This window comes from Hypanus sabinus, chromosome 26 (assembly GCF_030144855.1).
Source record: "Hypanus sabinus isolate sHypSab1 chromosome 26, sHypSab1.hap1, whole genome shotgun sequence".
In the NCBI taxonomy this organism is placed as follows: Eukaryota; Metazoa; Chordata; class Chondrichthyes; order Myliobatiformes; family Dasyatidae; genus Hypanus; species Hypanus sabinus.
Window position 1 is genome coordinate 29040023 of NC_082731.1, and position 12347 is coordinate 29052369.

General features: G+C 39.2%; 1 gene segment (V, D, J or C); it reads right to left on the reverse strand.

Moving 5' to 3' along the window:
- Nucleotides 1-335: 335 nt before the first annotated feature.
- The window catches only part of LOC132381353 (Ig heavy chain C region-like), a 28318-nt gene continuing 16306 nt past the window's right edge, over nt 336-12347 (reverse strand). Inside the window, 4 exon segments of the C gene segment in view lie at nt 336-1030; nt 1679-1990; nt 3582-3881; nt 4727-5038. Coding sequence covers nt 645-1030; nt 1679-1990; nt 3582-3881; nt 4727-5038 — 1310 coding nt within the window.

Below are 12347 nucleotides of genomic sequence, written 5' to 3' on the forward strand. Positions count from 1 at the left end.
ACAATGATACATTTCATTTAGTTATTGACACACATGCACCAGATGAGGAGCAGCAATGTTACTGGGCACAAGGGGCCCTCAAACAGTGATCTGACATTTTTGACACCGATATGATGTTTGATGAGTGGTTTCAACTCTCAACTTTGTCAGATGGCCATAGGTTTGAATTTTTCTAACCATTAGTTGACAGCTGATCAGTGGGACACCCAGTGCAGGGAGGGTTTAGACACCAGATAACCAGATACAAAGATAAGTATTTCTCCCCGAGTATATGTCACCTGCAACACATTATGTTGGAAGTTTCTTATTTCACATCCCCAAAAAGTACAACCAAGACATTTTCATATCATATTTATTGAACTTGAATCGATACTTTGACATATACAAAGATTTCATACATTATGTAGTCCCACACAGGGTTGAAATCCATTCAAACATGGCAGAAGGTGGTCTGAGAACCTACCCAGTAACTTAGAGGATTGTGGTGAATCATGTTTGTAGTTTAATTTGGTTTCTGATCTTAATTTCTTTATTAATTATTTGAAAAGGTCCAGGCTTTTATCATCAGCTAAAAATCCTCTGTGATAATTAATAATCATAAAACTAACAAAACAAAAGGATCTCATACATTGGATCACACAGTATTACACACAAGATTTAAAACTATCAGTCAGAACAAGTGAGACATTGACCAGGGTGGGTTTGCTGTGAGATTTATTGATGCTTCGGAACAGGTTGGTTGTGAGCGACTCATGACCCACCACACAGGAGAAAGTGGTGCCGCTCTTCCACTCCTCAGGAGAAACCTTCAGCTGACTGGTCATTGTGTTCCAGCCTTTTCTGGGGTCCTTGGTCACCGGCTGGTTCACAAACACTGTCTTCAGAAGGGTGTCATTGGCCATCCAGACCACATAGATGTCTGCGGGAGAGAACTTGGTGACCAGGCACATCAAGGTCCCAGTCTGATCGGTGTCTATCTCATCCGATGAAGGTGGGAGGAGGTAGACCTGAGGACGAGTCACAAAATCACCTGGAACAGAAAGAATCTCAGTTAGAATGAATCTTCTAATAATTCCCGACTTACCCAACAGTTTCTGGTCTTGTACCAACATGAACAATTTCTAAATCTGAGAGGCTTCACTTTATCTGAAACTAAAGGCTTTTCCCTTTCTGCTCATCATTGGGATTTGTGGAGTGGAAATCTTGAACCTGCTGCATTTTACAGCTTCCAGTGAGGTTAGTCCATTCAGTTCAATCAATGGGAGTCGCTGAACACAGCAACTCGACAGAAAGTGGAACTCAGCCCCTGGACTTGCATCATCCTGTGCTGTTTGTTCCATCTCCCCTGGAGCAGGGGTGGCAGTCTCAGCTGTGTACGTGTAGAGGGAGTGAGAACCTGTGGAACTCTCTCCCACAGAAAGCACTTGAAGAATTATCGTCTAATACATTCTCGAATGGATTGTATATACTTCTTCATGTGAATTCGTCAAAGGATATCTGGAGAAAACAGGTATTGAATTCGGACGATCAGCTGCAACCAAATTGAATGTTTGAGCAGATCAAGAGACCCAGTTATCTGCTCATGTTTTCATTTTCTATAGTCCATCACAGTGCTGGATGGTGATAAATCTGTCCAATTGCTAAGATCAAACTCACACTGAATTCTGTCCACACGTACCTGTGTCCTTCCTGATGGATTTCTTCACTGGTGTTGGCAAACTCTTGTCTTCTATCACACATGAGAACTCAGCCCCACTGTTCCACTCTGCAGCAGGGACTGTCAGTCTGCTGGTGATCGTGTCTTCACCTCCTTTGCTGTCTGTCCTCACCCCATCTTCCCTCTTCCTTCCGTCCACCTGCCAGGTTACACTGAATCCCAGTAAATCACTGTGAACCACCTCACACAGAATGGTCGCTGTCCTCTTTGTCCAGATCTCTTCGAAGGATGGTTTGCTTAAAGTGACTGAGGAGTGGGCATCTGAACAGTCATCTGGGAGAAACGTCACAAATATTATTTCACCATTCCCCAATAGATGATTTTGTCACTGACAAGACCAGCATTTCCTGTTCATCTCTGGTCAAGAATTTGCCAGTCCCATCAAGATGAGATAAGACTAATTTACCTGGTGAAGAAAGGAATCTCCCCTATTGAGCAGACAGGGTAAATACCCTGAGGGAATGTAAATGAACAAGATTGGCCCTTAGATATTGTTTGCAGTTTCATGGTCACTTAAGCTGTTACCAGCCACCTATTAAAACAAATACAGAAAATACCCAGTATTTCAGAGTGCATCTGTGGAATGGGAAACAGAGCAAAGTTTCACGTGAAAATCTTCCAGAAAATACACTTCATGTTTCAAAATTCATGTATGAGAAATATTTAGTTACTGTCACAAATATTAAAATGCACTTTTGTTCTCAGTGTAGTATAACAAAAATTTGCTGCAGCTTTGTCAGAATATTGTGTGTTCTACACATTGTCCAGGCTGACGATTCCCACACAGGAGCAGAGAAGAGCTGCTCTGCTGGAAATTCAGTCGCAACTCAGGCACTAATCAGAGGCTGTTTAAAGGGAGAAGGAGAGAGTAAGAGTGAGAGAGACAGGTGGAGAGAGATATTTGAAGACAATTATTAGGGTTCTCCAGCGTCACTGTACAGGGAAATGATGTGGATTCTCCTCAAGTTATGAAAGTATTTCCTGAGATACTATTATGTCAGGTTTGTAAGTTCTGGATTATGTTGGTTGAGCATGGAAAACAAACCGATGGTTGGATGATTTAAGTGCCAAGTGAGATTAAAAAAAGTTAGGGTGTTGAGGCAGAGTCAATGGACAAACCGGTATTCAGCTCACTACTCTATGAGGCTTCACTCACCTCAGCACTGAACTGACTCTGCAGCTGCGGCCTGCAGCCATCGGCACACACTTCAGCATGATAAATGAATAAAACAGCTCTTTGATCAGTTCTGGGTCACCTGTCCTCTGGGTTAGTGTCGGTTTTGTGTGAAGTTGTTGAGGCCGTCTCCCAATGCGCGATCATCAGTTCACGTACATTGCAGCTCTCTGCACTTCGTGTACACCATTTACACACTCGGTCCCCTTTTGCTCTTTGACATTTAGTGTGGAGGCTGATTGTGTTTGTGTCACGGTTGAGTCCTTCAGTGAGACTGTGAGTCAGTGTCTTTGTCTGAAGAAAGAGCAGATGTAACACACACTGTCCAGTCTGACTGGGATGGGTCATTCGCCAAGGTATGATTTAGATTTCTTAACCCTTCTCATGTCAGTAAGGTTATGAGCAATTTTCTTTGAAAACAGAATGTCCGAGGGTGCAATGTTATGAAAATAGTGAACTTATTTTCATTATAACTACAAACAGAGACAGAATGGACAGGTGACCTAATCTTACACCTTTCCTGCCCAGTAGATGGGGTTAAAGCTGCTGGTGATGTGAGTTGATTCAAACTACAAAGATCATCTGTACATCACTCAACCAGATTGACAGTAGGGACAGGAATTGTGTGGGAGTATCAGTTAGGTAGTTTAGTGCTGTAAGTTAATTAATTTTTCCTCAGACATCACTCACCCTCTTGATACATCATGTTGACCTGACTATTGACACCGGAAGGTGCGTGATTCACTTCACAAGTATATTCCTGTTTCTTGGTCCATTCCTGCACAGGCACTGTCAGGTAAGCGATTGTTTCAAATCCACCACCAGATCTCCGAGTGGAAGGGAGAACAATGCCTTCTTGGGCAGATCCAGCTTTTTTCCAGGATACTGTAACATTGTCAGGAGAGAATCCAGATATCACACAGCCCAGGACAGCATTTGCTTGACTGCGGATCATCTCCCGGGATGGAACAAGGGAGCTGAGCTTCGGAGCTGTAACACATTTAATATCTGTCAGTACATGATTGCTTTGTCCATGCTTTGGACTTCATTCCCCCTCATCCCGGGCAAGTTCCCCAATTCCAGCCCTCTCAAGAATGGTGTTAATTTACAGATGGTCTGATGATCTGATGGCTCACACCAGTGAGTGGGAGGGCTGGGTGTATCACTTGGGACTCCCAGCAGTGTGTCCCACTATGCTATGATAATGCAGAGAAGTGGGTCATGGGGTTGAGGTGCAGACCTGCCGTGATCTAATTGTTTAACGGAGAATGACTGAGACCAGCTCCTGTGAGCAGGAGTACATGGTGTGGTACTGTTTCCACTGGCAAGTTTGGGAAACAAAATTTTACTTTCAATGAGAAAGAAGAACAGATGGACAGGAGGGAATTATTTTGTTGTATCTGCAAAGGCTTGTTCAGATCTGTGAGAAGATGGTTAAAGAAGGGCAGTGGAGTGGATTCCTTCATCACATTCACAAGGGATGATTTTACCAGAAGAGGGGAAAGTGCAGAAGGAGGGGGGTAATGTTTAATTTGTTGTTCTGTGTGCAGGGGTACAATGGGTCAGTGGTCTCTGTATGTGTACAGGAGCTGATCTGTAGGGAGGGTGGTGGAGAGGCTCCTGAAATTAGACAATGGATTGGATACAATGGAGGCAGATTCTGATAATGAAATTCACTGCTCATATCGACTTTCATAGGTTTTCTCACTGTTGTTGTAATAGTAGAATAAAGGAATTAATTGCCATGCTCCTACATTATCTGATGAAGGTTCCTACTCCAGATTTATGCTCTGACATCAGTGCAACTTTAAATACAAATTATTTCTGATACTAACATTGAGGTTGAGGTTTCTGCCACTCCGCTGTCTCAATCTCGTTTGGCTTGTACCCTGCCTTGCAGTAGTAAACTTTATTCTTCCAGTCCGCTGCAGAGACTTCGAGCAAGCTGCTCATCGTGTACTTTGAATTTTGCCCCAACACCGCCGGGTATTTCTTGATTCCAGTGGTGATGTCCCCATTGTTAGTGGACCATGTCTGACTGACGCTCTCAGGCTGATAGTCCTTGACCAGACAGAGGATCCTGTTGCCTTGGTCAGATTTTCTGTTGCAGGAAAGAGTGATGTAGACTGATGGCACAGACTTGACCTCTGAAACAGAAAGAAATTCACAAATGAATTACCATTACCGGCAGAGAAAGGAGATGATATAAAGCAGTAATTGTCAAAATTATTTACCAAATTAAATAAAACATATATCACTTTAACACTCAGCTGTGAGTCTGTGTCGCTGAGGTAGGAGGGTGTGGATCAATCCCACAGTGGCAACTTGGACACACAGTCCAGGCCAACACTTCAGTGAAGGCCTGAAGCAGTGACCCAATGTCCGATTGGTCGGATTTCAGTCAAAATACCAAAGTGACAATCTGTCTCTCATCCAAATACAATTCCTGATTCTGAAAACTCTGTTAGCCCCTGATCAGCAGAGTTTTCAGAAGAAGTAAGATTTAGAAGTAACTTATTTGAATAATTCTGATCAGTTCAGTGTTGCTGTCGATGAGAGGAGTGATTGAGGTGGATATAGTGGTACCTGGTCTCCAGCACCATGTGTGCAATATAGTGAGGTTGGGAAATGGACTCTGCTTCTGAAATTCAACTCAACAGACTACATGATACAGCTGACACTGCCTCACATATTTACCGTGTGTGACTGAGCAAGAATTTCAACCCCACTGAGCCTGTGGAAACTACTGGGTAACCGGGAGGGAACTTGCATCAGAATGGACAGAGGAACTGGGGAAATACATTAGCCCAGACTCTGTGGAGAAGTGTCAGCCAACACATGAGATTCCTGGGCACATGGCGATATCTCATCTAATGCCATTAGATGTAGGTGATATTCTGAATGACCAGCCCAGAGAGTCCAGTGAGGAAATGCAGGTTGTGTCAATTCACAACCACTTCAGGTGCAAAATACTCTTGAAAGCACTGGTTCTCAATTAATTTCACTGGAGAAGGAGAAGTGTTGACTTACCAAGGTAGGTAAAAGTGTCAGGATCAATTAATTATTGACCAATTGACAGCTTTGACAGGTGGATACGTTGAGAAGATGTGGTTTGACCAGTTGTCAGAATTACCTTGGACAGTGCTGTGGACGGAATTTGTTCTGACCCACCGACATGACATCGTTTACCTCATGATTGACTCTGTCAATGACAGATTGTTGCTGGTGGATGAGGTTAAAATCACCCAAAAAGACTGCTTGGACACAGCGGAACATGCAGGAACTCTGGGAGTAGGAGACTAGTGGGAGAGTATGTGTCAGACAGTGTGAATTGCAGTAGATGAGGGATTTTTTGTCCAGCAGTAAAATGGTCAACAGACACACACACAGGCTTCAGATCGATTCTGCTATCGGAAGGGCAGCAAACTCAGCATTTGGAGAAGTGGAGTGGTGGGAAGGTCACAATTTCATTCGGGGCAAAATAATGAAATATGCTCTTCACCGTAATCACTCTGGGACAAAGGGCATAAAATATAGATATCTGGGTTTCAGATAGAATAAAAGTAAATAAATAAATATAACAAGTAAATAGGAATCAATATAATCTAATTGGTCAATAATGACAGCTGCATTGTTTAGGACCATTTCCAGGTGACTCTGGGGACTGTGAACTCAGAACATTTGCCTTCCTGAGTAAACACAGTTGATTCAGGTTGACAGGACAGGCAGAGCAGAGAAATGGTCCCTTTCTCATTCCTTCAGACTGAGCCTGAAACAACCAGTGAAATGCTGATGCCAGACCCCCTACCGGGGACACACCTTCTGTGAAACAGAGGGACAAGCTGACTTGTGCTGTGGGTGAAGGGTCACAGGAGAGAAAGCAAAGGACACGGTGCCAACTGGACCATGTCCACACAGACCGGGCTGAATGGTGCTGGTTCTAACCTGCTGGGACTCTCCCCACACTGCTATTTCAACTGCAACACAGAGTCTTGCCATTTTCAGAAGTTTTCTGATGACTCTGCCATAGTTGGATGCATCAGCAAGGGAGATGAGGCTGAGTACAGGGCTACGGTGGGAAACTTTGTCACATGGTGTGAGCAGAATCATCTGCAGCTTAATGTGAAAAAGACTAAGGAGCTGGTGGTGGACCTGAGGAGGGCTAAGGCACCGGTGACCCCATTTCCATCCAAGGGGTCAGTGTGGACATGGTGGAGGATTACAAATACCTGGGGATACAAATGGACAATAAACTGGACTGGTCAAAGGACACTGAGGCTGTCTACAGGAAGGGTCAGAGCCGTCTCTACTTCCTGAGGAGACTGAGGTCTTTTAACATCTGCCAGACGATGCCGAGGATGTTCTACGAGTCTGTGGTGGCCAGTGCTTTCTTTTTCTTTTCTTTTCTTTTTACAATATTTTTATTCAGAAGAAAAGAAGATTTACAGAGTGCAACACATAGATACATCTCAACATAACTTGTGTACATTCATATATTGTGATAAAATTGATCAAAATGTTATAGCATATCACATAAAGGTGTGCCATTCTGTAATCAAAAATTTAAAGATAGGTCATACATCATAAAAAAAATTATATACAAAAAGTCATCCCCCTGTCAACTACCAAAGAAAAAAGCTGATGGATGATAATGGATAAATTAGAAAAGAAAACATTCGCTTAAGAAGAGAAGATAAAAATATACATAAAAGTCTGTGTACTGTTAAACTTTATAAATTGGAAAAGTAATTTAGGAAAGGTCTCCAGATATGATAAAAAGATTTTTTCGAATTTAAGACTGAGCAACGGATCATTTCTAAATTTAAATATGGCATAATATCACGTAGCCATTGAAGATGTGTAGGAGGGGTAAACTCCTTCTATTTAAGCAAGATTGCTCTCCTTGCTAAAAGAGAGGTAAAAACTAAAACCTGTAGGTTAGAAGTATTTAAAGTTATATCTTTATCTGCAATAATACCAAACAAGGCAGTAAGGGGATTTGGGTCAAATCCAACCCTAAAAAGTTGTGAGAAGGTATGGAATACTTCCTGCCAAAACTTTTCAATTTTAGGGCAAGACCAAAACATATGAATTAAAGAGGCTTCAGCAGAGTTACATTTATTACAAAGTGGAGAAACCTTCGCATAAAAACTGCACAGCTTCTGATTAGAAATGTAAGCTCTATGAACCACTTTAAATTGTAGAAGAGAATGACGAGCACAGAAAGATGATTTATTAACCCGTTTAAGAATTTTATTCCATCTGTCATCAGAAATCTGATAATTTATGTCATCCTCACAAACTTTTTTTATTTTATCTAAAAAGTCTTGTCTAGAATCAATCAACAAGTTATAGATACCAGTAATAGAACCATTAACAAAAGGTTTTAAATTTAAAAGATCATCCAGTAAATTTTTTATCAGGACCTATAGGAAAAGAAGCTAATTGGAAATGTAGAAAATCTCTAATTTGAAGATATCTGAAAAAATGTGATTTTGGGAGTGCAAATTTATTTGCCAATTGGTCAAATGAAGCAAGAGATCCTGAGATAATCAGGTCCCAAAAACTTAATACCTAATTCATCCCAATCTTTAAAGACTTTATCAGTCATGGAAGGAATAAAAAAATAATTAAGGAGAATGGGAGATGATAATGAAAAATTAGCTAAACCAAAAATTTTTCTAAATTGAGACCAGATCCTTAGTTTGCTTAACAATTATGTTATCTGTTGTTTTATTTGCTGAAAAAGAAGAGTATGATCCAAGAAGAGAGACAATAGAGGATTCTTTTACAGAATTAACTTCTAAGGAGACCCATGATGGGCAATCATTACGATAAATATAATAGGACCAGAAAGTAATATTCCTTATATTGGCAGCCCACTAGTAAAACTTAAAATTGGGTAGGGCTAGTCCACCCATCTCTTTCTTTCTTTGTACGTAAACTTTACTGAAACGAGCTTGTTTATTATTCCAAATATAAGAGGTTAAAATTGAATCCAAAGAATCAAAGTACATCTTAGTAATAAAAATAGGTAAGGCCTGAAAAAGATATAAAAATTTAGGAAGAATCTTCATTTTAATCCAATTAATTCGGCCAATTAGGGATAAAGAAAGAGGGGACCATTTAGAACGTGTCTTTTTCACATAATTCAATAAGGGGTTTAAGTTTTCTTTGAAATAAGTTCTTTAAGTTTTTAGTAATTGTTACACCTAAATATGTAAATTGACTTGTAACAACTTTGAACAGAAACTTGGCATTTGATGACATTAGGTCATTTAAAGGAAATAGCTCACTTTTATGTAGGTTCAGCTTATATCCTAAAAAAGAACTAAACTGGGAGATTAAAGAAAGAACCAAAGGTAAAGAAGTTTCAGTGTTAGAAATAAAAAGTAAAATATCATCAGCGTATAAAGAAATTTTATGAAACATACCTTCCCTTAGTATACCAGAAATGTTCTTAGCTTCTCGAAGTGCTATTGCAAAGGGTTCTATAGCTAAAGCAAAAAGTAAAGGACTAAGAGGACATCCTTGTCTAGTTCCCCGCTGTAATTTAAAGGGCTTAGAAATTTGGGAGTTAGTAATAACCTGAGCGGTAGGAGACAAGTAGATTAAGTTAACCCAACGAATAAAATTAGGCCCAAAATTAAACTTTTCTAAGGTCTTAAAAAGATAATTCCACTCAATCCTATCAAAGGCTTTTTCTGCATCTAAGGATAATATACACTCTGATATTTTTTTGGATGGTGAATATATCACATTCAATAACCGACAAATATTAAAATGTGAGTAACGATTTTTTAATAAATCCTGTCTGGTCATGTGATATAATAGATGGTAGAATATTTTCAAGTCTTTGAGCTAAGATTTTGGCTAAAATTTTTGCATCAATATTTAATAAAGAAATCGGTCTGTATGAAGAACATTCAGCTGGATTTTTTTTAAGAATAAGAGAAATAAAAGCTTTATAAAAATATTGAGGGAGTTTACCTGATTTAAAGGACTCTAATAAAACAAAGGATAAATAAAATGAAAGTAACGTAGTGAAAGTTTTATAAAACTCCCCAGGAAAGCCATCAGGTCCTGGGGTCTTACCAGAATGTAAAGCACGTATGGCCTCAGCCACTTCTTCATTGGAAATAGGCTGATCTATCTGTGTTAGACTATCAGCAGACAATATAGGAATGTTGATATTACTGAAAAATGCATTCATATAGGTATCATCTGAAGAAGAGTCAGATTGATACAATTTAAGGTAAAAGTCTTTAAATACATTGTTAATTTCAGAATGGTCGGGTGTTTTAGTTCCATTATCTTTAAAAATTTCTGTTATTTGACGATTAACTGTAGAAGATTTTAAGCAATTAGCTAATAAACTACCAGTTCTATCCCCGTGAATGTAAAATTGAGTTTTATCTCTCAACAGCTGTCGTTCAATTGGGTAAGTCAGCAGAAGATTATACTTGGATTGGATTTCAATCTGCTTATTATATATACTTGGATCTAGAGATAGGGCATACTTTCGATCAAGATCTTTTAATACCGCTGCTAGGTCAGACCTTTCTTTGTCAGCTTTTTTCTTTATATAGGTAGACTAAGAGATAATTTCTCTACAAATATATGCTTTAAAAGTATCCCAGACTATATTACCAGCAGTATCTCCTTTAAAATTTTCTTTAAAAGAAAAAAGTAATATGGTTTTCCAAAAACTTTAGAATTTTTTTATCAGATAACAATGATAAGTTAAAATGCCTACTTCTATTTGGTACAGAGTAAACAGGAGGTCTTAAAGCCAGAAGCACAGGTGCATGATCAGACAAAGCAATCTCCTTATAATCGCGGGATCATACCAGTGGAAGCAAGTTTCTATCTATAAAAAAATAATCAATCCGAGAGTACGTATGATGAACCTGTGAGAAATATGAATATTCCTTTTCTTGGGGGTGTAAAAAACGCCACACGTCAAGAATACCACATTGAGATAAAAAAGATTTAAAATGTAAGACTGATTTATTAGTGACAGGCGTTTTACTTGAACAGCGGTCTAATATAGGGTCAAGCCAAAAATTAAAATCTCCACCCATCACTAAGGAATACTGATTCAAATCAGGCAGAAAAGAGAAAAGACGTTCAAAGAACAAGGAGTCATCTGTATTTTGAGTGTATACATTCGCAAATAAGATTAGTTTATTCCCAAGACTACCGAAACAATAACAAAGCGCCCATTTGTATCAGAAATTACATTATGTTGAATAAAGGATAAATTCTGATCAAACAGGATAGACACCTCCCGATCTAGATTGAGAGGGTGAGTGAAAATGTACACCCTTCCATCCTTTGAAAGAAAGGGAAATATCATCTTTACGAATATAGGTTTCTTGGAGAAAGATTATGAGTTTTAAGTTTCCGGATATAAAAGAAAATCTTATTTCGTTTAACAGGGTTACTTAGACCTTTCACATTAAAACTGAGTATATTAATAAAGGAATCCATCAAGTATCCTTTAGTAATGTATAAAAGGTAATCACAGACATGTAGATAGTGAATAAGTAAAACAGTAAAAACATCCAATCAGCTTCCCCCCTTCCTTCCCCCAAAGAGAGAAATCAGCCAAGAGAGACTGAAGACTAACTCTAATGTTCCCAACCCAGAACTCCGGTGGCTCCAGAAAATATATATGTATAACTGCGCTGAATAAACGATTGTAAATATATATATATATACAAAAATCAAAGTAAATAAGTTTGCTAATTACAATTAAAAAAAACCATGGGGAAATATAAGTATTAGTCTCAGTAAAAAAAAGGAAAGACAGATAAGGAAAATTAAATATGGAAAATCAATAAGTAAAACAAAATATACTCGCGGGTGCAAAAAACGAGTAAAGAAACAAATAGATAATTAAAAAGGGAAGCAGTTTAGATAGCTTCCTACATAACACTGAGAGAATATAACGTATTGTTTAAAAAGAACTGTGAAAAACAGCAAAAGAGAAAATGGATGCAGTCTGCCTGCATATTTTGCAGAGTTTGAGAGATTACAAGGCACCAGTTACTTAGTCAAACAAATGATTAAAACTTCATAAAACCAAGAAGCCTTGTTATCAACAAAACACCAATTACTTGATTGAACACCTGAAATTAAAACATTTAACATAAAACAACTCAAAGTTGAATTTAAGGATGGAGACTTTGTAAAAGTTTCTTAGCTTCTTCAGTCTTCGTAAACCAAGAGATTGTAGCGGTGTGCTACACGCAGCGCTAAAATAACGACACGGAGTTGGTAAATGGCAAAGATAATTTTATTCGAACTTCACAGCCTTGCTTTAAAGCCTCCCTCATCCCGCCCTCCCCGGGCGCGGATGCTCCAAGAGACACGTACTCACAACCCCCCGCAGGCTTTTCTCCCTTTGTTGCGGACCTGGCCTTTGTGCCTGCACGCTGGCTATTTGTGAGC